Source organism: Meles meles, chromosome 7, assembly GCF_922984935.1.
Source record: "Meles meles chromosome 7, mMelMel3.1 paternal haplotype, whole genome shotgun sequence".
In the NCBI taxonomy this organism is placed as follows: Eukaryota; Metazoa; Chordata; class Mammalia; order Carnivora; family Mustelidae; genus Meles; species Meles meles.
This window is the reverse complement of record NC_060072.1, coordinates 34,278,253-34,304,582: the sequence shown is the minus strand read 5'-3', so window position 1 is coordinate 34,304,582 and position 26,330 is coordinate 34,278,253. Positions and strand designations below refer to the sequence as shown.

Sequence of the window (26,330 nt, the reverse complement as noted above, 5' to 3'; positions counted from 1 at the left end):
TATGATTAGGGCAAAGAGTATGAGCTAAGCATAGTAAACTGGGGTAAATTTAGCAAGGCCTGTTTATTCAGATTCTTCTTGTCATCCTTTCATCTTCAGAGAAGAATGCTTCTTTTCACTAAGTTACTGGCCCATTTCTCTCCTTTAGATTTGAAGGTTTTTCCATTCCATTTTTACATACATGCCTATAGTTAAGCCAAAAGTTCTTATTTTTAACCAATACCTTACATATTTCATGTTTGCAAAAATAGTTTATGAAGACCTCTCACCTACAACTATGTTTTAATGGATACTAAACATGTTTTTTCTCTTCTTAATAGTATGGCAGCTATGGTAATCCAGGCATACTGGCGTGGTTACATCGTGCGCAGTCGTATTCATTTCTCTGCAAAGCTACAACCCACTGCAATAGGACCCCTGATGTCCGAGCCAAATTACTGCATCAAGAATAAAACTATTTTAAAGAAAGAAAAAAGAGAAAACACTGTGAATATCCAAGAACAGAGGGAGAAGGCTGCTATTCTTATTCAGGTTAGTTTTAATCTTTTGGTGAAATAGTCCTGAGAGATGTATTTCTCATTTTTCACTGGGTTATTCTGTATAACAGACAACCGCCAAATCTTAGTGATTTACAACTACTGGATTTATTTCTTACTCAGGTGACATGTAAGGCTGCAGGTTGGCTGTGTCTCTGCTTAGTATCTAAGCTGAAGCAGTAGTCCGTAATTTAGAAATACTATTCTCGTGATCAAGGGCCAAACTGAACCACACAAACATATTTAAAGCTTCTGCTCAGATATGTCATTTGCCGCATCTGCTAACATTTTGGTTAGCCATAGCAACTCTCATTTGGCCTAATCTACAGCTCTTTTTAGAAGAATGTTTAAAAATCTACTAAAGTAATTGTTAAAGGCCTTCAAATACACATTCAAATTAAAAATTCAGAAATCAAGAAGTGAATAGACTTGATTCAGCCAGAGCTTCACCAAGATCAGCTTTTGAAATGAAGTTCCAACATCACATTCATCCTTTTATTTATTTTTCAAATGTTTTTTAGAACCTAGTATTTGTCAAGGACTGTTCTGGGCTCAGAAACCAGAACTCTAAACAAACCATGCAAGTTCTTTGCCATGGGGTTTTCATATTGGTGGGAGAGGCAGAACAAATAAATACATAAATAAAATACAAACTAAATAAATACATAAAATAAGATCTGTGGAAATTCATGGTACTGTGCTTGAATTGAAAGATAGCAACCAAAAATTTTATTGTTTCCCTTTATTCATTTATTGAATAAATATTTCTTTTTTTAAATAAATATTTCTTGATACAAAAATCTTACTAGCTTGTATTCTGTTGGAATGATCAGTTAAGTAAATAAGTATGTTAGATAGTGATAAGTCTTAAAAGGAAAAATAAAGTAGGAAAAGCAGAATAGTAGGATCAAGGGAAAGTTTTTCTTTTCAGATATAATGGAGAGGGAAGACCAGAAAAGGTGACATTGCCGTGAGAGATTAAGTCATTGGATGTCTGGGAGAAAAACATTCCAGACCGTGGAATATCTTATTTAGGAGCAAACTACAGTGTTTAAAGAGGAGCAAGAAGCCAGTATGACTGGACAGTGATGGAGAGGAGAAGGGTGACACTTACAAATCATAAGTCATGGTAGAGATTTTGGCTTTTACTCTGAATGACATGGGAAGATATGACAGGAATCTGAGCAATGGACTCACATGATCAAGTTTACTTTATGCTGTGATTATACTGTAGGCAGGCAGGAGTAGAAGCAGGCAAATCAGTTAGGAGCTATAACAGTAATTCAGACAAGGGATAATGGTAGCTAGGATCAGAGTGTTGAAGTAAAAGTGGTAAGAAAATCACATTCCAAAGTATATTTTGGTTTATTTTGAGGCATAATTCCTTTGAAGATAGAAGTGATGATATTAGTTCATGGGGATGTGCTATATGAGAGAGAGAAGTCATGGATGCCTCCAAGGCATTGACATATGCAAGTAGAAAATAGCCCTAAAATTAAGTTGCTGGCTCTCACTATTAAAACCATAGTTTTCAAAATTATCTTTGCTGTGGTTCTAATCAGACTGAGTATTTCAGTTGACTTAATTTGCTTGAACAGCACTCCTAAAGGCAAAGCATAGGCAAAGGTTTTACTGATGCCTGAATGGTAGTAGGAGTCAGGGTAGGGCAATGGATTCAAGGAAACTCTAAAGAAAAGAAAGAACCCTAGTTACTATTTCAAAATATTATTTTGCTACATGAGGAATGAATATATCATGCAGACCAAATTCCCTACTGTAATCAGTTGTTACACTTTTTTTTAGCCTTGATGGTACCTGGATGTTCAACTTTTGTGTCATTCTGTTCAGTAAAGGAAAGTTCACTACTTTGTGAAATAGTCTAGTTCAGTGACTAATACCTCTGCAAAATGTTCTTTTGTTGATCTTCTGTGTATCTATAACAAAAGTAAACATAATACAACCTTTGTCTGAGACTTAGAACGAGTCTCTATGTTGTACAATATGGTACTTAAAATTATTGAAGTCATCTCAATTTCATTTTATCGTTTCCTGAGTACAATCATCTAGTTTCTTAAACCATTCATATTAAAATATAAATTCTAGACTGCCTGATTATCCTGGAGAGCAGAGCATGATACAATAGAAAGAACTTGGGCTTTAGAAGGAGCAAAATGGAAATTTTATGGTGGATGTCACAGAAAATGCTCTCTGCTCACCAAACCTCATATTCTTCTCTTTCAAGTATACAGCCAGACTGGATATCCCACCTTCCCTTGCACTTTAACATGGCCCTTTTTCTGAGTTCCAGTCAATACAAGATGAATGAAAGATACATGTACCACTTCCATATCTGGCTCATAAATGTACCACAGACATTCCTTCATATTCTTTATTCTTTCTGGCTAGTTGAATGAAGACAGCTTCTGAGGCATCATTGGAAGCTGTCTGTCGGGAAAGTCTGGATACCAGAATCACTTTATCTTAAAATGCTGCCCTATTGCCTTTACAGACTCTCCATATTTATTAGATAATTAAGAAATAAGCTATTGTTTTTTGAGTTGTTATATATTTTTGGATATTTTTGTTATCATATTTAGCTTGTCCCAACTAATATAAAGGATATAGGATACACCTTGAAACATAGATAGGGTTCATTGTAAATATGTAAGAATGGAATTCTAGGTATAAAGGATAGTGGAAATAAAAGAACCTAGAATTTTATATTACTGGAATAATAAGAAGTTACAGTGAAACTGGACTACCATAACAACTGGAAAATACAGGACGAACATGGCTGGAGATATGTGAAGGATTTTAATAGGGAACAGATATATGGTATGTTCTGGATGTGGGAGTTGATAGTTGGAGGAAAAAAAGATGCCAGATATGTCTAATATAGGTAGAATTGCCTGGCCAGAGAATTAATTTGAATGGAGGAGAAAGATGAATTAATTGTAGATGGATTACTGGTGAAAAGTTGAAACCTTGACAGAAACAAACTAGAAGAAGAATCTGAACATATTATATATTACCATTCTTTCTCATAAACTGAATAGAAATGACTGGAACTTGAATTCTTGACCCTATTGCAGATTTAGGAGGGAAGTATCTATATGGGTCACACTAGAATGACACACACTGTGTATTGCATTCTAGAGTTTGTAGAAGTCCTATGCCTGATGAGTGTTGCTGCATCCATTGTGAACCACAGGGAGCCAATTCTTGTTGAAGGCCTGATTAAAGAGTTCCCTTTAGACCCTCTTTTCCCGAGGTCTACACATCACCTTGTTATCTTCTATAACCAACTCTTCATAACCAACCCACCTCTCCCCACTCATCACCAGATTATTTGAAATAAATCCCTGATATCACTTCCTTTATAAATATTTCCATATGAATTTCTGTAAGACCTATTGTTTTAAGTATAACTATATTATCAACCTAGAAATTGAAAATTATTTTTCATTATCACCAAATATCAATATTCAAATTTCTCTCTTTTATAAATATTTGTTTACAGATTTCTTGATCAAAATATAAATAAAGTCATTACCTTGCCTTCAGTTTAAATGTTAAGTCTTTTAAATATATAGTAATCTCTTCCTTTTTTTCCTTGTAATTTATTTATTAAGGAAACCAGATCTTCTGTTCTATAGTTTACTTTCTGAATTTTGCCAGATGCTTTCCCATGGTGTCACTTACATATTTCTTGTTCCCTTGTTTTCTGTAAGCTGACAGTAGATTCTAAAATTTCATATGATTTGGTTTTGGCTTTTTGTCAAGAATACCTCGTAAGTGGTGGTATGTGTTACAATGAGGAGGTAACATAATGTCTAGTTGCCTCTCTTTTTGGAATACTATCAATACCATTGATAATCATTGCCTAGATCAATTCTTGTATTAACAGTTTGTAAAGTATTGATACTCTACATATAATTTCTTCATTTATTAACTAAAATACATCAGTAAAGAGCAACTTAGTTTAACTGACTAGTTATCTTGAGGTACAGCTCATACTGGAAAGGTCAGTTAAATGCTTAATGCCATTTTACCAATTTTTAGATTAATGAGGTTTCCTAGCATCCTCCAGAGGTCACCATAATATGTTCTATCATAATGTACACATAAATTTTTAAAATATATGATGTATTAAATTCCATTACAGTTTCATTCTTACTGATGTTCAAATCGTCCTGTTTGGCCAAGTTAGCTTCAAGTTAAGTTTTTGCGACACAATTCATTCGTTTTTAAAATTTCTCTTGCTTTTTAATGTGCTATGATGTTTCAGTTTCATTTTGTATATATTTTTGCCTCAAGCCTGAGCCCAGTCATTGCTCTGAAGATCTTTGATTCCTTTAGTGGGAATATTTAGGGACCAGTCTGGGTTTTAGGAATGCATTAGGATTTTAGGAATGTTGTTGGTATGGTAAATGACTGGTAAAGTCATTGTTTTTAAAATTTTTTCATTGTAGTGATGAGCTTACAAATACATATTTTTAAGAAAAAAATGTACCATGGGTTCATGGTGATATCTTAAAGTTAAATTTAGGGCGATAAGACTTTTATTTATTTGATTTATATTTACATTTCTTTTCTATGGAAAGTTCTGGTTCCAATGAATGACGTTAATATAATTGTTCTTTTTTTGCCCCTCCTTTTCACTTCACCTTCTGTGTGTATATGTGTGTCTCTGTGTGTCCGTGCCTGTGTTTACATGCACATACATAGTGGAAGTAAACAAGGACTGTACAAATGAGGAGATAAAACAAACTGGGTTATTTATTCAGAGAGTGTTGTGGCAAGGGAGTCAGCCACCATCACTTGACTTTGGAATAAGCTCAAAGTTAGGGAGGGGAGCAGGAGATCTTTAGAGTGGAAAGAGAGAGGGAGAGAGGTCTCCAGATATGGTCTAATTAGAGGTTTTTGCTTTGGGGAAGATAGAAAGCGGGCAGCCAGAAGTGGGGCGTATTCTGTGATTGGTTGGAAGGTATATCTGTATCTCTGGTCGGTCCTGAATTGGAAGTAGGACAAAAATAGGGAGGCTGACAGTCATTGATTAACCAAGGCTTGACATTCTTAGCTCATTGTTGCCAAGGTTGTGGGTTAGCTTTCTAGGTTGATCGCTATAGAGATTGTGAGTGACTTTTGTTCTATATGATCTGGCTATTGTCTTACATATTCTACTTCTCAATATATATATTTTCTGTAATAACAATACCAATATTATTACTAACAACATGAATATGAAAACATACTGAAGGTATATTTTGTAATGAAAGTTTTCTTTTGAGTATATTTCACTAGGAAGGTAGTCAAATAAATCTACTTTAAAGTCACTTTAGAAAAATTCTGTGTGTATAGCATGAAACATTTTTTCTATTTCTTCAGGAATTTCTTTTTATTTCATGTTTATTTTATGATTATCTTAAGCATGTTCACATTTCCAAAGTAAAATCTAAGAAAGGTATGTATATTCAGAGAAGTCTGGCTTCTATAGCTGAGTCTTCTATTTTCTACCTCTATATTTAATAATTTTTAAAATTAATTTTACAAGTTACACTTTTAATTTTTAAATATTAGCAAACACATAGTATATATTTAATATATGTTCATATAATTTATCATGTATTTATATATAATTATTTATAGATAAATGGTATCATGCAAAACACACTTAATTCTATCTTGTTTTTTTACAGTTAATGTATCCTGGAGCTCACTCCCTAGTACAATTACTCTTTTTTTTTTTTTTTTTTTCCTTTCTATTTATTTATTTTTTTCAGCGTAACAGTATTCATTCTTTTTGCACAACACCCAGTGCTCCATGCAAAACGTGCCCTCCCCATCACCCACCACCTGTTCCCCCAACCTCCCACCCCTGACCCTTCAAAACCCTCAGGTTGTTTTTCAGAGTCCATAGTCTCTTATGGTTCGCCTCCCCTCCCCAATGTCCATAGCCCGCTCCCCCTCTCCCAATCCCACCTCCCCCCAGCAACCCCCAGTTTGTTTTGTGAGATTAAGAGTCATTTATGGTTTGTCTCCCTCCCAATCCCATCTTGTTTCATTTATTCTTCTCCTATCCCCCTAACCCCCCATGTTGCTTCTCCATGTCCTCATATCAGGGAGATCATATGATAGTTGTCTTTCTCCGATTGACTTATTTCACTAAGCATGATACGCTCTAGTTCCATCCACGTCGTCGCAAATGGCAAGATTTCATTTCTTTTGATGGCTGCATAGTATTCCATTGTGTATATATACCACATCTTCTTGATCCATTCATCTGTTGATGGACATCTAGGTTCTTTCCATAGTCTGGCTATTGTAGACATTGCTGCTATAAACATTCGGGTACACGTGCCCCTTCGGATCACTATGTTTGTATCTTTAGGGTAAATACCCAGTAGTGCAATTGCTGGGTCATAGGGTAGTTCTATTTTCAACATTTTGAGGAACCTCCATGCTGTTTTCCAGAGTGGTTGAACCAGCTTGCATTCCCACCAACAGTGGAGGAGGGTTCCCCTTTCTCCACATCCTCTCCAGCATCTGTCATTTCCTGACTTGTTAATTTTAGCCATTCTGACTGGTGTGAGGTGATATCTCATTGTGGTTTTGATTTGTATTTCCCTGATGCCGAGTGACGTGGAGCACTTTTTCATGTGTCTGTTGGCCATCTGGATGTCTTCTTTGCAGAAATGTCTGTTCATGTCCTCTGCCCATTTCTTGATTGGATTGTTTGTTCTTTGGGTGTTGAGTTTGCTAAGTTCCTTATAGATTTTGGATACTAGCCCTTTATCTGATATGTCGTTTGCAAATATCTTCTCCCATTCTGTCAGCTGTCTTTTGGTTTTGTTAACTGTTTCCTTTGCTGTGCAAAAGCTTTTGATCTTGATGAAATCCCAATAGTTCATTTTCGCCCTTGCTTCCCTTGCCTTTGCCGTTGTTCCTAGGAAGATGTTGCTGCGGCTGAGGTCGAAGAGGTTGCTGCCTGCGTTCTCCTCAAGGATTTTGATGGATTCCTTTCTCACATTGAGGTCCTTCATCCATTTGGAGTCTATTTTCGTGTGTGGTGTAAGGAAGTGGTCCAATTTCATTTTTCTGCATGTGGCTGTCCAATTTTCCCAGCACCATTTATTGAAGAGGCTGTCTTTTTTCCATTGGACATTCTTTCCTGCTTTGTCGAAGATTAGTTGACCATAGAGTTGAGGGTCGATTTCTGGGCTCTCTATTCTGTTCCACTGGTCTATGTGTCTGTTTTTGTGCCAGTACCATGCTGTCTTGATGATGACAGCTTTGTAATAGAGCTTGAAGTCCGGAATTGTGATGCCACCAACTTTGGCTTTGTTCTTCAATATTCCTTTGGCTATTCGAGGTCTTTTCTGGTTCCATATAAATTTTAGGATTATTTGTTCCATTTCTTTGAAAAAAATGGATGGTATTTTGATAGGGATTGCATTAAATGTGTAGATTGCTTTAGGTAGCATAGACATTTTCACAATATTTATTCTTCCAATCCAGGAGCATGGAACATTTTTCCATTTTTTTGTGTCTTCCTCAATTTCTTTCATGAGTACTTTATAATTTTCTGTGTATAGATTCTTAGTCTCTTTGGTTAGGTTTATTCCTAGGTATCTTATAGTTTTGGGTACAATTGTGAATGGGATTGACTCCTTAATTTCTCTTTCTTCAGTCTTGTTGTTGGTGTACAGAAATGCAACTGATTTCTGTGCATTGATTTTATATCCTGACACTTTACTGAATTCCTGTACAAGTTCTAGCAGTTTTGGAGTGGAGTCTTTTGGGTTTTCCACATATAGTATCATATCATCTGCGAAGAGTGATAGTTTGACTTCTTCTTTACCAATTTGGATGCCTTTAATTTCTTTTTGTTGTCTGATTGCTGAGGCTAGGACTTCTAATACTATGTTGAATAGCAGTGGTGATAATGGACATCCCTGCCGTGTTCCTGACCTTAATGGAAAAGCTTTCAGTTTTTCTCCATTGAGAATGATATTTGCGGTGGGTTTTTCATAGATGGCTTTGATAATATTGAGGTATGTGCCCTCTATCCCTACACTTTGAAGAGTTTTGATCAGGAAGGGATGCTGTACTTTGTCAAATGCTTTTTCAGCATCTATTGAGAGTATCATATGGTTCTTGTTCTTTCTTTTATTAATGTGTTCTATCACATTGATTGATTTGCGGATGTTGAACCAACCCTGCAGCCCTGGAATAAATCCCACTTGATCGTGGTGAATAATCCTTTTAATGTACTGTTGAATCCTATTGGCTAGTATTTTGGCGAGAATTTTTGCGTCTGTGTTCATCAAGGATATTGGTCTGTAGTTCTCTTTTTTGGTGGGATCCTTGTCTGGTTTTGGGATCAAGGTGATGCTGGCCTCATAGAATGAGTTTGGAAGTTTTCCTTCCATTTCTATTTTTTGGAACAGTTTCAGGAGAATAGGAATGAGTTCTTCTTTAAATGTTTGGTAGAATTCCCCTGGGAAGCCGTCTGGCCCTGGGCTTTTGTTTGTTTGGAGATTTTTGATGACTGTTTCAATCTCCTTACTGGTTATGGGCCTGTTCAGGTTTTCTATTTCTTCCTGGTTCAGTTGTGGTAGTTTATATGTCTCTAGGAATGCATCCATTTCTTCCAGATTGGCCAATTTGTTGGCGTAGAGTTGCTCATAGTATGTTCTTATAATTGTCTGTATTTCTTTGGTGTTAGTTGTGATCTCTCCTCTTTCATTCATGATTTTATTGATTTGGGTCCTTTCTCTTTTCTTTTTGATGAGTCTGGCCAGGGGTTTATCAATCCTATTGATTCTTTCAAAGAACCAGCTCCTAGTTTCATTGATTTTTTCTATTGTTTTTTTGGTTTCTATTTCATTGATTTCTGCTCTGATCTTTATGATTTCTCTTCTCCTGCTGGGTTTAGGGTTTCTTTCTTGTTCTTTCTCCAGCTCCTTTACGCGTAGGGTTAGGTTGTGTACTTGAGACCTTTCTTGTTTCTTGAGAAAGGCTTGTACTGCTATATATTTTCCTCTCAGGACTGCCTTTGCTGTGTCCCACAGATTTTGAACTGTTGTGTTTTCATTATCATTTGTTTCCATGAATTTTTTCAATTCTTCTTTAATTTCCTGGTTGACCCATTCATTCTTTAGAAGGATGCTGTTTAGTCTCCATGTATTTGGGTTCTTTCCAGCTTTCGTCTTGTGATTGAGTTCTAGCTTCAGAGCATTGTGGTCTGAAAATATGCAGGGAATAATCCTAATCTTTTGATACCGGTTGAGACCTGATTTGTGACCCAGGATGTGATCTATTCTGGAGAAGGTTCCATGTGCACTAGAGAAGAATGTGTATTCTGTTGCTTTGGGATGAAATGTTCTGAATATATCTGTGATGTCCATCTGGTCCAGTGTGTCATTTAAGGCCTTTATTTCCTTGTTGATCTTTTGCTTGGATGATCTGTCCATTTCAGTGAGGGGAGTGTTAAAGTCCCCTACTATTATTGTATTATTATTGATGTGTTTCTTTGATTTTGTTATTAATTGGTTGATATAGTTGGCTGCTCCCACGTTAGGGGCATAGATATTTAAAATGGTTAGATCTTCTTGTTGGACAGACCCTTTGAGTAGGATATAGTGTCCTTCCTCATCTCTTATTATAGTCTTTGGCTTAAAATCTAATTGATCTGATATAAGGATTGCCACCCCAGCTTTCTTCTGATGCCCATTAGCATGGTAAATTGTTTTCCACCCCCTCACTTTAAATCTGGAGGTGTCTTCGCGTCTAAAATGAGTTTCTTGTAGGCAACATACTGATGGGTTTTGTTTTTTTATCCATTCTGATACCCTGTGTCTTTTGATTGGGGCATTTAGCCCATTAACATTCAGGGTAACTATTGAGAGATATGAATTTAGTGCCATTATTAGCCTGTAAGGTGACTGTTACTGTATATTGTCTCTGTACCTTTCTGATCTACTACTTTTAGGCTCTCTCTTTGCTTAGAGGACCCCTTTCAATATTTCCTGGAGAGCTGGTTTGGTGTTTGCAAATTCTTTCAGTTTTTGTTTGTCCTGGAAGCTTTTGATCTCTCCTTCTATTTTCAATGATAGCCTAGCTGGATAGAGTATTCTTGGCTGCATGTTTTTCTCGTTGAGTGCTCTGAATATATCATGCCAGCTCTTTCTGGCCTGCCAGGTCTCTGTGGATAAGTCTGCCGCCAATCTAATATTTTTACCATTGTATGTTACTGATTTCTTTTCTCGGGCTGCTTTCAGGATTTTCTCTTTGTCACTAAGACTTGTAAATTTTACTATTAGGTGACGGGGTGTGGACCTATTCTTGTTGACTTTGAGGGGGGTTCTCTGCATCTCCTGGATTTTGATGCTTGTTCCCTTTGCCATATTAGGGAAATTCTCTCCAATGATTCTCTCCAATAGACCCTCTGCTCCCCTCTCTGTTTCTTCTTCTTCTGGAATCCCAATTATTCTAATGTTGTTTCGTCTTATGGTGTCACTTATCTCTCGAATTCTCCCCTCATGGTCCAGTAGCTGTTTGTCCCTCTTTTGCTCGGCTTCCTTATTCTCTGTCATTTGGTCTTCTATATCACTAATTCTTTCTTCTGCCTCATTGATCCTAGCAGTGAGAGCCTCCATTTTTGATTGCACCTCATTAATAGCTTTTTTGATTTCAACTTGGTTAGACTTTAGTTCTTTAATTTCTCCAGAAAGGGCTTTAATATCTCCAGAGAGGGTTTCTCTAATATCTTCCATGCCTTTTTCGAGCCCGGCTAGAATGTTCAGAATCGTCATTCTGAACTCTTGATCTGACATAGTACCAATGTCTGTGTTGATTAGGTCCCTAGCCTTCGGTACTGTCTCTTGTTCTTTTGTTTGTGGTGATTTTTTCCGCCTTGTCATTTTGTCCAGATAAGAGGATATGAAGGAGCAAATAAACTACTAATAGGGTGGCAAAGACCCCGGAAAAATGCGCTGTAACCAAATCAGAAGAGACCCCAAATTGTGGGGGGGGGGGGGAAGGGGATAAAAAACAGGTTCTGAAAAAAAAGAAAAAAAAAAAAAAAGAAAAAAATTTAAAAAATAAAACAAATTAAAAAATATAAAAAAGAAAGAAAAAATATATATATTTAGATGAACTAGTCAAAAAACGTTAAAAAAGAAAAAGGTAAAAGTTTTTAAAAAAATTTAGCAGAAGAAGAAAAAAGAAAAAAGAAAAAAAAATTGAAAAAAGAAAAAAAAATAAAAAATTGAAAAAAGAAAAAAAAATTGAAGTAGCCGCAAGACTAAAGAATCATGGGGAGAAAGCCATGAGTTCCGTGCTTTGCTTTCTCCTCCTCTGGAATTGCTCTGCTGTCTTAGGAATTGAATCTGCTTTCTCCTTGATAGATGAACTTCGTCCTGGCTGGATATTTTGTTGATCTTCTGGGGGAGGGGCCTGTTGTAGTGACTCTCAAGTGTCTTTGCCCGAGGCGGGATTGCACCGCCCTTACCGGCGGCCGGACTAAGTAATCGGCTCGGGTTCGCTTTTGGGAGCTTCTGTTCCCTGAACGCTTTCCGTAGAGTTCCGGAGGACGGGAATGAAAATGGCGGCCTCCCAGTCTCCGGCCCGGAGGAGCCGAGAGCCTGGGGCCCCACTCCTCAGTGCGCCCCCAGAGGACAGCACCCAATCACTCCCGTATCCCCAGCCTCTAGCCGCGCTCCGAGCTCACCCAGCCCGCGACCAGTTCAAGGTAACCCCGAGCTGAGAGTTCAGTCCTCGGCTCTGTCTTTGCAGCCGGTTTCTCCGTTCTAATACCTGCGAGCTCTCCGACACTCTGACACCCCCGATCCTTCTGTGACCTTGCGGGGCCTGGGGCCACGCTGGCCCCGCGTGGGCTTCACCCCGGTTTAGCCCCTGGAGCAATGTCCCTCAGTGGAACAGACTTTTAAAAGTCCTGATTTTGTGCTCCGTTCCTCCGCCGCTTGCCGGGAGCCGGCCCCTCCCCCCGCGGTCTATCTTCCCGTCGTTTTAGATTCACTTCTCCGCCAGTCCTACCTTTCAGAAAGTGGTTGATTTTCTGTTTCTAGAGTTGCTGTTCTTCTTCTCTTCGCTCTCCCGTTGGATTTGTAGGTGTTTGCTATGTTTAGATAAGCTATCTAGCTGATCTCCTGCTACCTGATGTAGTCTCAGGCTGCTACTTCTCCGCCATCTTGACTCCTCCTCCCCTAGTACAATTACTCTTTAAAAGTTCCTGTGTTCTTGGAGATACAGTTAGAAAATCTTCTCTACTCCAATATTATTAAGAAACCTAAATGGATTTAATTCTATTATTATGTGCTTAGTTTATTTTAAAATGAAATTAGTTAATAGTTATGGGCCAGGATAGTACCTTTCTAATATGGCCATTTGTATATGTTAAAATTTTCCTAAATGTGTGTTAGTTTATTTTATACCTAATTATTTGAAAATTAGAAAAATTGTTTTTCATTTGTATCTCTTTCTTTTTAGTTTAGAATGGGTCCTGGTGGAATTGTCAGATAATTGATTGGTTGACCTACATGTGCATTTGAGGGAGTTTTAGAGATTCTTTTCTGCTTACCACAAGGAAAGTCTCCTGAGATTCAGAACTTTAGACACATGCAGTTGTTTAATTTATCTTACAGTTTTAAGTGTCACATAAAGTTCAAAAAACAGATTATTGAGCCATTAAACTAAGGTCTTAGATGTTTTATCTTCCTAATGGGATAACACAGAGAATCTGGTTTGTAGTTTGATCTATAACCTTGTATAACATGCTTTAAATTTTTGTTTAGGCAGTTTGGAAGGGTTTTCTTTTGAGAAAGAAACTGACAACAGCTTTAGAGGCTATTAAGAATGAAGAATCTGAAGAAGAATATGAAGAAATAAACTTAGAGGATTTTACATTTGATGAAGTAAGTACCAACTACAAAATATATTGGTTTTAAATTTTTTTAAGCATACTACTTTGGAGCTTAATCAGCTTCTAGGATTTTTATCCTCTTAACACTGGTACAGATTTTTAAAAAATAACCTTTGAAAAAGTATGCTTCTAATTTCTTAATATCTTCTTTTTGTACTCTACAAATGTGTACAGAATGTGGTGATAGAATATTTACAAGAGTTTCTGTATGTTCTTTGACCAGATTTACGCCATGCTTTGTTTATCAGTTATCCTTCACTAAATATAACTCTGAGCTTATTCATGCCCTGCTTAACAGCATTTTGTAGCTCTTCGTTGCCTAGGAAATGAGAGCATCCTCTCTAAATTGCTATTTAAGTATTCCATAGTAAGGTAGTGCACGATCCAGACATCTATGCCACTTCTTTCCTGTGGCTTCTACATGCTCCAACCAAATTGAGCATGATTTTATTGTATAAAGCACTTGCCTTTCACATTCTGGTTTTACTCCCTGTGCTTCCTCTTCTCTAGACAGTTACCCCCACATAACCACCACTCAGATGAAGATATAGAACATACGAACACCCCCAGACTTCCTCATGCCTCTCTAGTATTCATACCTCCATCGTCATAGAGTAGTTTTCCCTGTTTTTGAACTTCCAGTAAGTGGAATCGTATAGTATGTACTCTTCTTTCATGTAATAATATTCTGTGAGATTTATCTATGTTGTTGAGTGTAAATATGCCTCTCCTTTGTCAATACCACTTTTTATCTATTATTCGAATATACCACTTTTTAAAAAGATTTTATTTATTTATTTGACAGACAGAGATCACAAGTAGGCAGAGAGGCAGGCAAAGAGAGGGCGGGGTGGGGGTGGGGGGGGAAGAAGGCTCGCCACTGAGCAGAGAGCCTGATGATCCCAGGACCCTGGGATCATGACCTGAGCCAAAGGCAGAGGCTTATCCCACTGAGCCACCCAGGTGCTCCTTAAATATACCACTTTTTAAAAATATGTACTACTTGGAAGATATTTGTTGTTGAGTTATTCTAGTATTGCCTTTTATGACCAAATGTTAGGAACATTTTTTGCATGTCTTTTGGTGTGCATATTCATACTTCTTTTAGGAAGAGAATTTCTGAGCCTTAACATTTACCTATGTTTAGTTGATAATGCCTAATGTTATTTCAAAGTGAATGTATCAGTTTATAGTCCTATCAGCAGAATATGAGCGTTTCAGAGGAAGCTCTATCTACACCAACGTACTTTCATGTATTTTTCTCGCATTTCAGTAAGTTTGTGGTGTTATCTTATTATTTTAATTTGCATTTCTGTCATAATTAATAATGTTGAATACCTTTTAACATGTTTACTGACCATTTAGCCACTTTTGTGATATGATCAAGGATAGGCATATTTTTCCATTGGGCTGTACATCTTTTTTTCTTGTTGATTTGTAGAACTTCTTTATATATTCTGAATACTACCCTGTTTTTCCTTGCAAATATCCTGTCTAACCTCTGGAGCTTACCTTTTCAGTGTCTTTATGGATAATTTTAATGAACAGAATGTTTCTAATTTCAAATTACAAACAAATATTTTAATTGTGACGTATGAGAAATCTTTTCTTACTCTTAGATCATTAAGATATTTTAGAAAACTTATTAACTTTCAGCATTTAAGTCTGGGTGCATCTAGAATTGATTTTTATGTGTATAGTGTGAAGAAGGGGTCATGTTCCCTTGGGTCAAGTGAATCTATAAATCAAGTTGGAAGAACTGATGTTTTTAGACTATTACTTTTTTAAATCCATGAACATAGACTGTCCTATCACTTATGTAAGCCATTTAAAATTTCTGTCCACAATGCTCTGTAGTTTTCTTTATAGTGGTCTTGTACATTTTGGGTTAGATTTATTTCTAGGCATTTTATGTTTTCTGATACTGTATTTCTTTTTGTATGTTGACCTTATATTCAGCCACTTTGCTGAAATCACTTATTAGTTTTAGTAGGTTATCTCTTAGGTCTTTTCTATTTTGTATATACAATCATGTCATCTTAAAATTATAATTTTTATTTATTGTATTTATTTTATTTTATATAATTTATATAATTATATACTATTTTATATAATTTTATTATTATTTTATAAAAATAATTATAATTTTATTTCTTTTTTTCTAATTCTTTCGCCTTTTGTTTTTCTTGCCTTACTATTTCCAGTAAAGCGTTGAGTAGTGATGATAGTAGATATCATTTTCTAGCTTCTTGTCTGTGAGAGAAAGCTTTCAATAAATAAGCTTTCACTAAATAGGTGTTTAATATAGGTTTCTTATAATAATTCTATATTTGATTCAGGAAGTTATCGTCCTTAACACATTTTTACCATTCCAAGATATAATAATATGATGATGATGATTTTATAACTCATTTTATAAATGAGTTGGGTTTTATCAAGTACTTTTAATGAATATAACATTGATTTTCCAAACATTAAATCTCATATTCAAATAAACCAACTTAGCTATAATGTATTATCTTTTTTACATATCTCTGAATTTGATTTTACTAATACTTGTTCAGGATTAGCATTTATAAAGAAGTTGGATGTGTAAATTTTCTTTTTTATAAAACTCCTAATCTAGATTTTGGTGTCAAGGTTATGTTAGCCTTATACATTTGATTGGGAAGTATTTCCCCTGTTTCTGTTTTCTGGAAGAGTTTGATGTGAGATTGGAAAAAAAAAGTGTGTCTCAGCATATAATCTATTTGGAGAAATGTTTCATGTGCACTTGAAAGGAATATATGTATTTTGTTATTAAAATCTCAGTTACTTCAGGTTTGTTTTATTTTTGAAAAGATTTTATTTATTTATTTGACAGATAGAGATCACAAGTAGGCAGAGAGAGAGGAGGAAGGAAGTAGGCTCCCTGCTGAGCAGAGAGCCCGATGTGGGGCTCTATCCCAGGACCCTGGGAATATGACCTGAGCTGAAGGCAGAGGCTTTAACACACTGAGCCACCCAGGCACCCCAATTAGGTTTATTGTTTTTAAAAATCTTCTTAATCCTTAGTGATTTGAGGGGAAGAATTCTATTGGTTACTGACAGAAAAATGCTAGAATCTCTTACTATGATTGTGGGTTTTTCTAAACGAGCTTTTAGTTCTGTCAAATTTTGCTTTGTACTTTGAAGCTACATTATTAGGTCATACATATTTTGTATAGTTAAGACATTGTGTCATTGACCCTTTCATCATAATAAAATTCCCTTCTTTCATATAGTTTCCCTCTTTAACTAAATGCTACTTCCTCCAATATTTTCATACCTATAGCCTTCTTTTGGCTAGTAATTTTATAGTAGCATATGTTTTTCTAAACATTCCCATTCAACATTTCTCTGTTTTATATTGAAAGTGTGACTCTTATAAGAGTATATAATTGGATTTGCTTATTTTTATGTTCTAGTCTGACATTTTTTCATTAATATATTCAGACTATTTTAATAAGAGTATAATTAGGTTTATAAATGCCATCTTTGTATTTGCTTTTTGTTTGTTCATGTGTTCTATATTCCCTTTTAGTTTTTTATTGCCTTCTGTGCATGAATTAAGTTTTTTGTTTGTTTTTCCTTTTCCCCCCTTCATTAGCTTGTTAGTTTGTGGTTGTTTTTCCATGTGCTTTTTTCTCCCTACATTAACATGCTTCCATCTGGATTCATTTTCTTTTCCCTGAAGATTTTCTTTAGTAATTATTTAACTTCAGGTTAAGTCTTTTTTATTGCTTGAACATTTCTCCTGCCTTAAATTTTGGAGGATATCTTCTCTAGCTATAGAATTCTAGGTAAGATTTTGGTGTTTAAAGATGCTTTTTCATTAGCTTCTGACTTTCATGGACTCTGATGAAAAGTCAGTAAAAACTTTTACTTTTTCTTCTCTAAAGATATCATCCCACCCCCATTCCCCTGCCTACTTTTAAGGTTCATTTTCTGTGTTTTTCTGCCATGGTGTAATTTTATTTGTATTTTCTCTGCTTATATGAAGGAGACCACATGGCTTCTTGAATCTGTGGTTTATGTCTTTCATCAGTTTTAGAAATTTCTTAGCTAGTTATTTCAAAAATTTAATCTTTTTCATTATTTCTCTTCTTTGATGTAAAGTGGTTCCAAAATTGTGTATGTTAGAATTTCTCACCATTGTTAGACTCTCTTTTGAATTGTTTTTTTTTTCTTCTGTCTTTTAATATGGTTGTTTCCTACTGACATATCTTGTAGTGTACTAACCATCTCTCTTGTGTTACCTAATTATTTTTAGCCTATATTTTGAATTCTTAATTTTAGTTATTCTATTTTTTAGTTCTAGAATTTTTATTTGATTATTTATTATAAATTCCAGCTATGTTGAAGTTTTCTATCACTTCCTATATTTTCTTGAACATACTAAGTATGATATTTTCAAAGCTTTCTCAGTTAATTGCAACACCTGGATCACTTGTAGGTTTATTTCAATTGACTATATGTTTCTTGCATTTTGAGTCATTTGATTCTCTTTTTCAGCATTTAACCTTTGATTAAGTATCAAAAATATATGCAAAAAAGTGTAAAGACCCTGCAAGATGTTTTTTTTTCTCTAAAGAGTATTGAATTTTAATTAATCTTGTTGGCAGATAGCATATGAGCAGACAATCTTTTGGGGCCTATTTTCAAGCTTAATAGTGCTGTTATTTCTGGTTCCTCTTATAGGCTGAGCTAATATGGTTTCTCATCTAAAAGTGGCACGTGTACCAAGTTATCCTCACCTTGTTTATCCCTCAATTTTAATCCCTTTATCCACAGCATCAAGTGACTGATAAAGTTTCTTCTTAGCTTTATAACACTCCAGGTGTTCTTATTGTCCTTTGATTCTAGATATCTCTCCTACACATATTCTACATGGACTTGGAAAACACCTGAAGGAAAATTTATTACATGATTTTGTGTTCACATTTTAAAACATCACAGGGTAGAGGTACTCAGACTAAATCCTGACCCATTGATCATCCAACTGGTATCAAATTACAGGAGTTTATCACACCAGCACTTCTCTACCTGCAACTCTTCCTCTTTGGGATAAGCCTCTCTGGCACTTATGGGGTAGAAAAGTGAAACTTGTAATACATCAGTTTCTATTCTACAATTCAGATATAGAAACAACAGCAACAGTACATTGAACTAGCCTAAAATGTCCTACTCACAAAGTAACTTTAGCTTCTTCCTGCACTGTGAACAATGTCCAAACCCTATCAATTGAATCAATGTGACTCATACTACATGAGTCCTGGGTAGCATAGTGACCTCCAACATGGGTGAAAACACTATCTCTGTCTTCCCAGGGTGTTAGCTATATAAAGATCCTTGAAAAGATAGTCTGGAAAGAGAGTTGTCACAAGACATGCAGAAATTGAGACCCATGGAGTATTGTCTCCTGGCATTAAGCAACTATTACATATTACTCATAATAAACCTCGGAAGCAGTGATGAATAATACATTTTTGTGAGCTTCAGGTTCATGTTCAAGGTAAATAAACTTTTTAAAAGAATTATTTTAGCAGAAGTTTTAATAAACTTAGGTCTCAATTTCCTTTAGGGGAGATTTTTGCCACCTTGCCATAAAGTATATGCAATAACAAATAAATATCTAAATAATAGATATGTTAAGTCTAATGTGGCATAGTAATCTATAGTTGCACTTCTATTTTGTACCTTTTAAATTATAAGGTAATTTTAGATGGTACTTTTAATTGTTGACCTAATTTAACAAGGTTTATTTTCTCTGTTACTTAAAGTATACTATATAGAAGACAATATATGAAAAAAAAAGTTATCTTTTAAATTTAAACATTACAAGTCCTCTTAAGATTCCCTAAACCTAGAGAAGATGAGAAAAGCTAATATAATATAAATATAGAAAACCACAACAAATTTGGATTTTTTTTTTTTTTTCTCAGACCAAAGTAAAATTCAGTAAGTTTTCAGGAATATTTTTTGAGGAGACAAATGTGTCAAGCTGGGCAACTTTCAGTTCTGGAGTTCATGTTTGATCCCGATCTCAAATTAACTTCACAGAGTGTTACATATACCAGTACATTATGGGAAAGTAAACAAATGCAACCTAAATTACAGGTAAAGAGAAAGACTAAAGTGCTATTTTGTTTGATGAAAAGAGGTGTGCATGGAGTATAACAACAGTCTCCAAGAATATGAGCCACCATGCTTTTTCATTGAAGATGGAAGAGAGGGTTTATTTATTTATTTTTAAAGATATTTATTTATTTATTTATTTATTTGAGAGAGAGAGAGAGTGCACAAGCCAGCGGTGGGACAGACAGAAAGGGAAGGGGAATACATAGACTCTCCGCTGAGCACAGAGTCCCATATGGGGCTCAATCCCAGAACTCTGAGATCATGACCTGAGCTGAAGTCAGACACTTAACCAACTGAGCCATACAGGCACCCTAGAGGAGAAGGTTTAGAAAGTGAGATTTGAGATGAATAATGGGCCAAATTTTCAAACCGTAAGGATTCTAAGATGCTCCAAAAGTTATCAGGAAGTATTAGAAAGAATTACTTTGGGGATAGTAAGAGGCAACTTGGGCAGAAGAAGAGGAGAGTATTGGGACAGGGGAGGGGATAGTTAAGGGAGAAAGAAAAATATCAAGTCATGGCTTTTAGGACTTCTATGACTTGTTCAATTTTCACTGACTTGTGAGTTAGGCAAGTCTGATACTAGTTTCCTGCATCAAATGAAAAGATTACAGTAGATGGCGTGGAAAATTTTGCATATATATACCCAAATAAACATGAATGTTATTTGTAGCTCTTCTTCATGATAGCTTTGTATTCTAGACACTCAAAGCTGAATTGTAGAATAATGATTTCTTCTCTGGTCAAAAACCAAATACATGTACATCTGATCAAACTTTCAATTGTGAACACAAAGTTACAGATCTATCTAAATTCAGGTTCATTTTTAATATGTTAGTAAATTTGCTAGTAGTCTTCTGATAACCAGAAAGCTTTCCAGATCCTCAGCTGTAAGTTTAGAATATCTGAACAGAAGGTTTTCTTAAGCAATAACTGAAATTTGTATAAATGTCCAGTGGTAAGCATGATATATTAATATACATTTTAAAAACAATAGTATATTTATAATCTTGGCCAATTTCTCTTGACATTTTGAGTTTTTTTTTCAACAAAGTACTGCCAAATATACTAGATATTAATAAGCTTGAACTCACATAAATCAGTAGTCTTGGTAAGATTTTTGGTTGTGATTAGATAATCACTAAAAGTATCTTCAGCATTTTATACTAAGTCTTCTCTTTATGCTTCTAGAAATTTCTGAGATAGTGGTTAAAGAATTGTTCTGGAATCTTACAAAAGTTTGTAACCTTTTATTAAAAACCAAGAAAAACTATTTTCAATGTTTTCTTCACTGTTAGATATCAATTTAAAGACTAAGTTTTTCCCCCAGATTTTGTATAGCTTAAGAAAGAGACTTCATCAACATCTATGTGCTATGGCAGAGAAATCACTCTTTCTCTTTAGCCTGAGTCTTTAGCCTGCTGTAGAAAGAAAACAACTTGAGTCCTAGAGAATATAAAACAGGAGGTGGTGGCAGGTGTTTAAAAGAAGAAAAGGTGTGTGTGTGTGTGTGTGTGTGTGTGTGTGTGTGTACACAACAGTGTATAAATAAGGCTCCTTATCTGGCAATACCGGTCCTTTCCATACTTAGTCCTCATTACCTTTCAAATTTTTCTTCCAATTTTTTTAAATTTTAGTAAGACATAAAATTTACTGTCTTAATTTTTGTGTACATTCAATAGTATTAAATACATTCATAAAGTTGTTTTACTATCACCACCATTTAATCCATATCCAGAACTCTCTTCATCCTGTAAAACTGAAACTATACAGCTATTAAACAGTAACTTCCCAATCTTTCTTAACATTCTAAAGTTGTAACACTTTATGCCGAATTTATGCCCTCTTAACTTCAATAGCATCCCCAAAACTTGTTCCTGTACATCTCCAACTCAACCCTTTTCAGTTGTTGACATCACGAAATTACCTCTTTATATACATAAACCAATAATTCCTTTAAATGCATTAGTGCCTTAAATTATGTAGGAAACTAAATGAGGATTTATAAACCAAAGTCACAATAATACTAGTTTTTAAACCTATAGTTTTTTTTTCCCTATTAGTCTCTTTAAATCATGTAGAAACAAAAAGTAGGATTACAAACTATTGTTAGAATAATATTGGCTTTTATAATTTCCCATGTATTTATCTTTACTGGGATCTTCGGGGGTTTTTTTGGTTTGTCTGTTTTTTTTTTTCCCACACAGCTTCCAATTGCTGCTTGTCTCTTCATTTCCACCTGCAGCACTCTCTTTAGCATTTCTTTCAGGGAGACCTAAAGGTAATGAACTCTCTCAACATTTGTTTGTCTAGGACTATTTTAATTTCTCTCTTGATTTTGAAGGACAGTTTTGACAATACAGGAATTTTGGTTGACAGTTATTTGTTTTTTGTTTTAACTTTTAGCACTTTGAATACATCAGCTCACTGCCTTCAGGGCTTCAAGATTCTGATAAGAAATCCACTAGCTGTCTTATTGAGCATTCCTTATATGTGATAATTTACTTCTCATTGGCTTCTTTCAAGATTCTCTCTGTCTTTGGCTTCTGAAATTTTGATTATGTGTCTCAGTGTGGGTCTCTGAGTTCATTATATTTCAAGTTCTTTGAGTTTCTTGGATGTTTATATTCAGGTTTGTCATTGAATTTGGGAAAATTTTGGTTATTATTTTTTCAAATATGCACTCTGCTTCTTTCTTTCTATGTTCCTTCTATGACTTCCATGATATATATGTTGGTCTGCTTGATGGTATCTCACAGGTCCCTTAGGTTCTATGCACTTTTCTTCAATCTTTTTTTTTCTATTCCTCAAACCTGATAATTATATTGTCCTATCTTCAAGCTCACTAATTTTTTATCTGCCTACTCGAAGACATATCTTTCTAGTGAATCCCATGAGGGAATATTTCATTTCAACTACTTCACTTAACAACTCCAAAATTTCTTCTTGATTTCTCTGTAGGTTTTCTATCTCTTAATTGATATTTCTGTTTTGTTTATACATCATTTTCTCTCCTTTTAGTTCTTTAAATATCTTTAAAACAATTATTTAAAAATCTTTGTCTAGTAAATCTGCCATGAGGTCTTTATTTAAGGATAGTTTTGGTTGATTTATTTATTTTTCCTTTGAATGTGCCATAAACTTCTCTGTTTCTTTGAATGGTTTGAGACTTTTTTTTATTTACAATTGGATATTGAATGTAATAATTATAGTGACTCTAGAAATTAGATTCTCTTCCCCAGGGTTTGCTGGGGTTTTGTTTTTGCTTTTATTATGTTTGTTTCTATATTATTGTAGTCTGTCTCTGTTCTGAGTATCAGCCCGAGTTTTATATAAACTTAAGGTCTCCTCAGGTCTTTTCTGAGCCTATGCCTTCCCCTATATATGTTTGTTGACAATCTAATTTCCCACATATATGCAGATGCTTTTGAATATTCTAGCCTTTTAAAAAATTTTTTTGAGATTTTATTTATTTGACAGAGAGAGACACAGCGAGAACAAGAGCACAAGCAGGGGGAGTGGCAGAGGGAGAAGCAGGCTTCTCACCAAGCAGGGAGCCCGATGTGGGGCTCGATCCCAGAACCCTGGGATCATGACCTGAGCTGAAAGCAGATGCTTAATGACTGAGCCACCCAGGTACCCCATTCTAGCCTTAAAAAAAAAGAGCATCCTGGTCTTTGATATCTCACTCCCAAAAGATGAAAAAGAGAAAAGTGAAGGGGTAAGGAAAGGACACCAGCCCATTAAAACCCCTGGAAATCACTTAGCTGGTAGGGCAGGGGCTTGCAACAAGACAGGAAGTACAAGAACACCCACGTCTTTGCACCTCTGTATCGGAAGTAATCAATGATTAGTGCACAGATCATCATATTTGGAGGACAGGGTCCTTATTGTCCACCCTGGCTCTAAAAGCTATGTGCAGGCTACTCCTGAATAGCTGCCTAACTCAGGGCCAGGGGGTAGAGCTGGCAGCTGTGCTAAAAGCTGAAATTGACTGAAATTAACCACAATTTACCATCCAAGTTTTCCCCTGGAAGTTATAAGCCATCAATAGATTCCAGAGTTCCAAAATAGTTACATCAGGTGGATTCTGGAAGTGCAATCATTTTCTAGGTTGGGAGACAGGGTCCCGTTCTTCCTACTCCACCATCTTCCCAGAATCCTCTGTCACATTGCCTTTCATTGTATTGTCTCCACATTTTCACATTCTCTCTTCACTTTAATAGTTTTCATCAGAATAAGAATATGAATTTGATGATCATTGCTATGCCGTGGGCCTTAATCTTTCCTGGGATTGAACTGGATTTTTCTTTATTTGCCACGTAAAATAAAGAATTAAAAAATCTGAGCCTTGAATCCTGTTTGCATCAAATAGCACATTTTAAACCAGATATTTATTCTTAAAACATATATAACTGTGATATGTATGTTAATAATGTCTGCCTGGAAAAAATTGGACATTGTACCTGTCAAACAACTGTGTAGTCAAGAAACACTGAAAATTGTATAAATGGAAAATAACATTTAGTTCTCCTCAGAATAGAATCATTCTAGTTTTTAAATCATAAATGTTTGACTATTGGGGCACCTGGGAGGCGCAGTCAGTTAAGTGACCAACTCTTGATTTTGGCTAAGGGCATGATCTCAGGGTCATGAGATTGAGCCCCAGGTAGTGCTCCTGCTCAGCACGGAGTCAGCTTGAGATTCCCTGTTCCTCTTCCTGTGCCCCTCCCTCTTGCTCTCCCTGTGTCTAAAATAAATAAATAAATAAATAAATATTTTAAAAAGGGGCACCTGGGTGGCTCAGTCTGCTAAGCATCTGCTTTTGGCTCAGGTCATGATCCCAAGGTTCTGGAATCAAGCTCCACATAGGGTTCCTTGCTCAGTGGGAGTCTCCTTCCTCTCTCTCTCTGCCCCTCTCTGGCTCATGCTCATAATTTCTCTCTCTCTCTCATAAATATTTATACAATCTAAATAAATAAATAAATAAATGAATAAATAAAATTTAAAAATCTTTAAAAATAAAAGTGACAAATGCCTGATTTTTTTAGAACTTTAAAAAAAAAGTTCATGGGCATTCTGATCTTTTTTGTAAAGATTCAAAAAACTTCATAGAACCACAGAATTTTATTCTAAACCATGTTAGCTAATTCATGCAATACAATTTAGATAATTATATCCCAAATGATGTAATAATAGCATACTTAGTATAGGTCCTCTGTCAAAAGATAAAATGAATTACATAAATGGAACAAAGATATTTTAAGATTAAAAAGTGAAGGGACAGGGCACCTGCCTGGCTCAGTGGGTTAAGCCGCTGCCTTCGGCTCAGGTCATAATCTCAGGGTCCTGGGATCGAGCTCCACATCGGGCTGTCTGCTCAGCAGGGAGCCTGCTTCCCCCTCTCTCTCTGCCTGCCTATCTGCCTACTTGTGATCGTTCTCTCTGTCAAATAAATAAATAAAATCTTAAAAAAAAAAGTGAAGGGACTTATAAAAGTATCATTTCAAAGTTTAAATTTACATTTTTTATCATTCACACACTTGAATTAGAGACTCTAATATTAGGATCCATGATTTTTAGGTTGCCACAAAATTTATTTTTCCACCTATTCAGAAAATTTGTGAAATTTTTTAAGAAATTAAGTAAAAACTATCCTATAGACAGTGTTTATGGAAAAATTGAAACTAATGTGTTAAAATACCATAAATTTTCAATAGTGAGGTTTGGTGGAACATATTAAAATTTGCATTATGAAGAGATTAAAGATTATTTCCCTCAGTTACATCCAGAGTTGGCTCAGAATCACGGTTCTCAAATAGTTAAATACACTGAACAATCTGCACCTCTTATTTTTTGGAACACTTGAGTACTCAAATTCTCACTTTATCCCACTTATTGAGAAGTCTTTTATTTTTTTACAATGTTTGCATTAAACAGGTGTATAACATCTCACAATAGCAAGTAGCATATTTTCCTATAAATAAAAACTCCGACATATTCTCTTTACATTTGCCGTATAAAAGATAATTTAAAAGGCTCTTTGTAAACATGATGCAAACTGAATTATGTACATTGTTTATTATTTGTGCAGGCTGCCTTAGAGAAAGAATGGCTAACTTTAGATTCCACCCGCTTTCCTTCACAAACACTGCTTGTCCCAAACCAGCTGCACTGGCCAAAGGTAACATGTCATGGAAATCTCTTAGTGCTCCATCTTTTCTCATTTTTAAGGTTATGCTGTGCTGCAGTGATTAATAATGCAATTTATTGACTTGAAAAACACAATTACTTTTAGAAGCCTCTGACTTCCTCCTCATCCCCAGATGTAATTTTTCATATAGCTTTTCTTTCATTTGCTCCTATTTTTTTTTCTTTATTTTGGATTTCTTTCAACACTTTATTTCACAGTAGCAAAAAAAAAAAAAAGATATACTGCAGCTGCATATTTGGCAGTAGACTAAAATCACTAGTTGACAGCACTTTAAAAATACAAAAATATGCATTAAGAGGGCAACAGCTGAAGATTCTCAGTCAGAGGTCAATGGACTGCAATATCTGTTATTTATTTTATAATCTTTGAAGTTTTTGTTTTCTGATATTTTTTAAGATCTTTGCAATTAATCATTCTGTATATGCAAACAATACCAAAAATCATATCCCCCACCACTATAATAAAGTACATTTTT

The 26,330-nt window shown here is 35.3% G+C and overlaps 1 protein-coding gene across 1 annotated transcript in view; it reads left to right on the top strand.

Annotated features, from left to right (window-relative positions):
• Nucleotides 1-26,330, top strand: part of LRRIQ1 (leucine rich repeats and IQ motif containing 1) — a 214,442-nt gene that overhangs the window by 81,556 nt on the left and 106,556 nt on the right. The window contains exons 16-18 of the mRNA XM_046012860.1: nt 321-531; nt 13,355-13,474; nt 25,736-25,825. Coding sequence (XP_045868816.1) covers nt 321-531; nt 13,355-13,474; nt 25,736-25,825 — 421 coding nt within the window. The remainder of the gene's footprint in view (nt 1-320; nt 532-13,354; nt 13,475-25,735; nt 25,826-26,330) is intronic.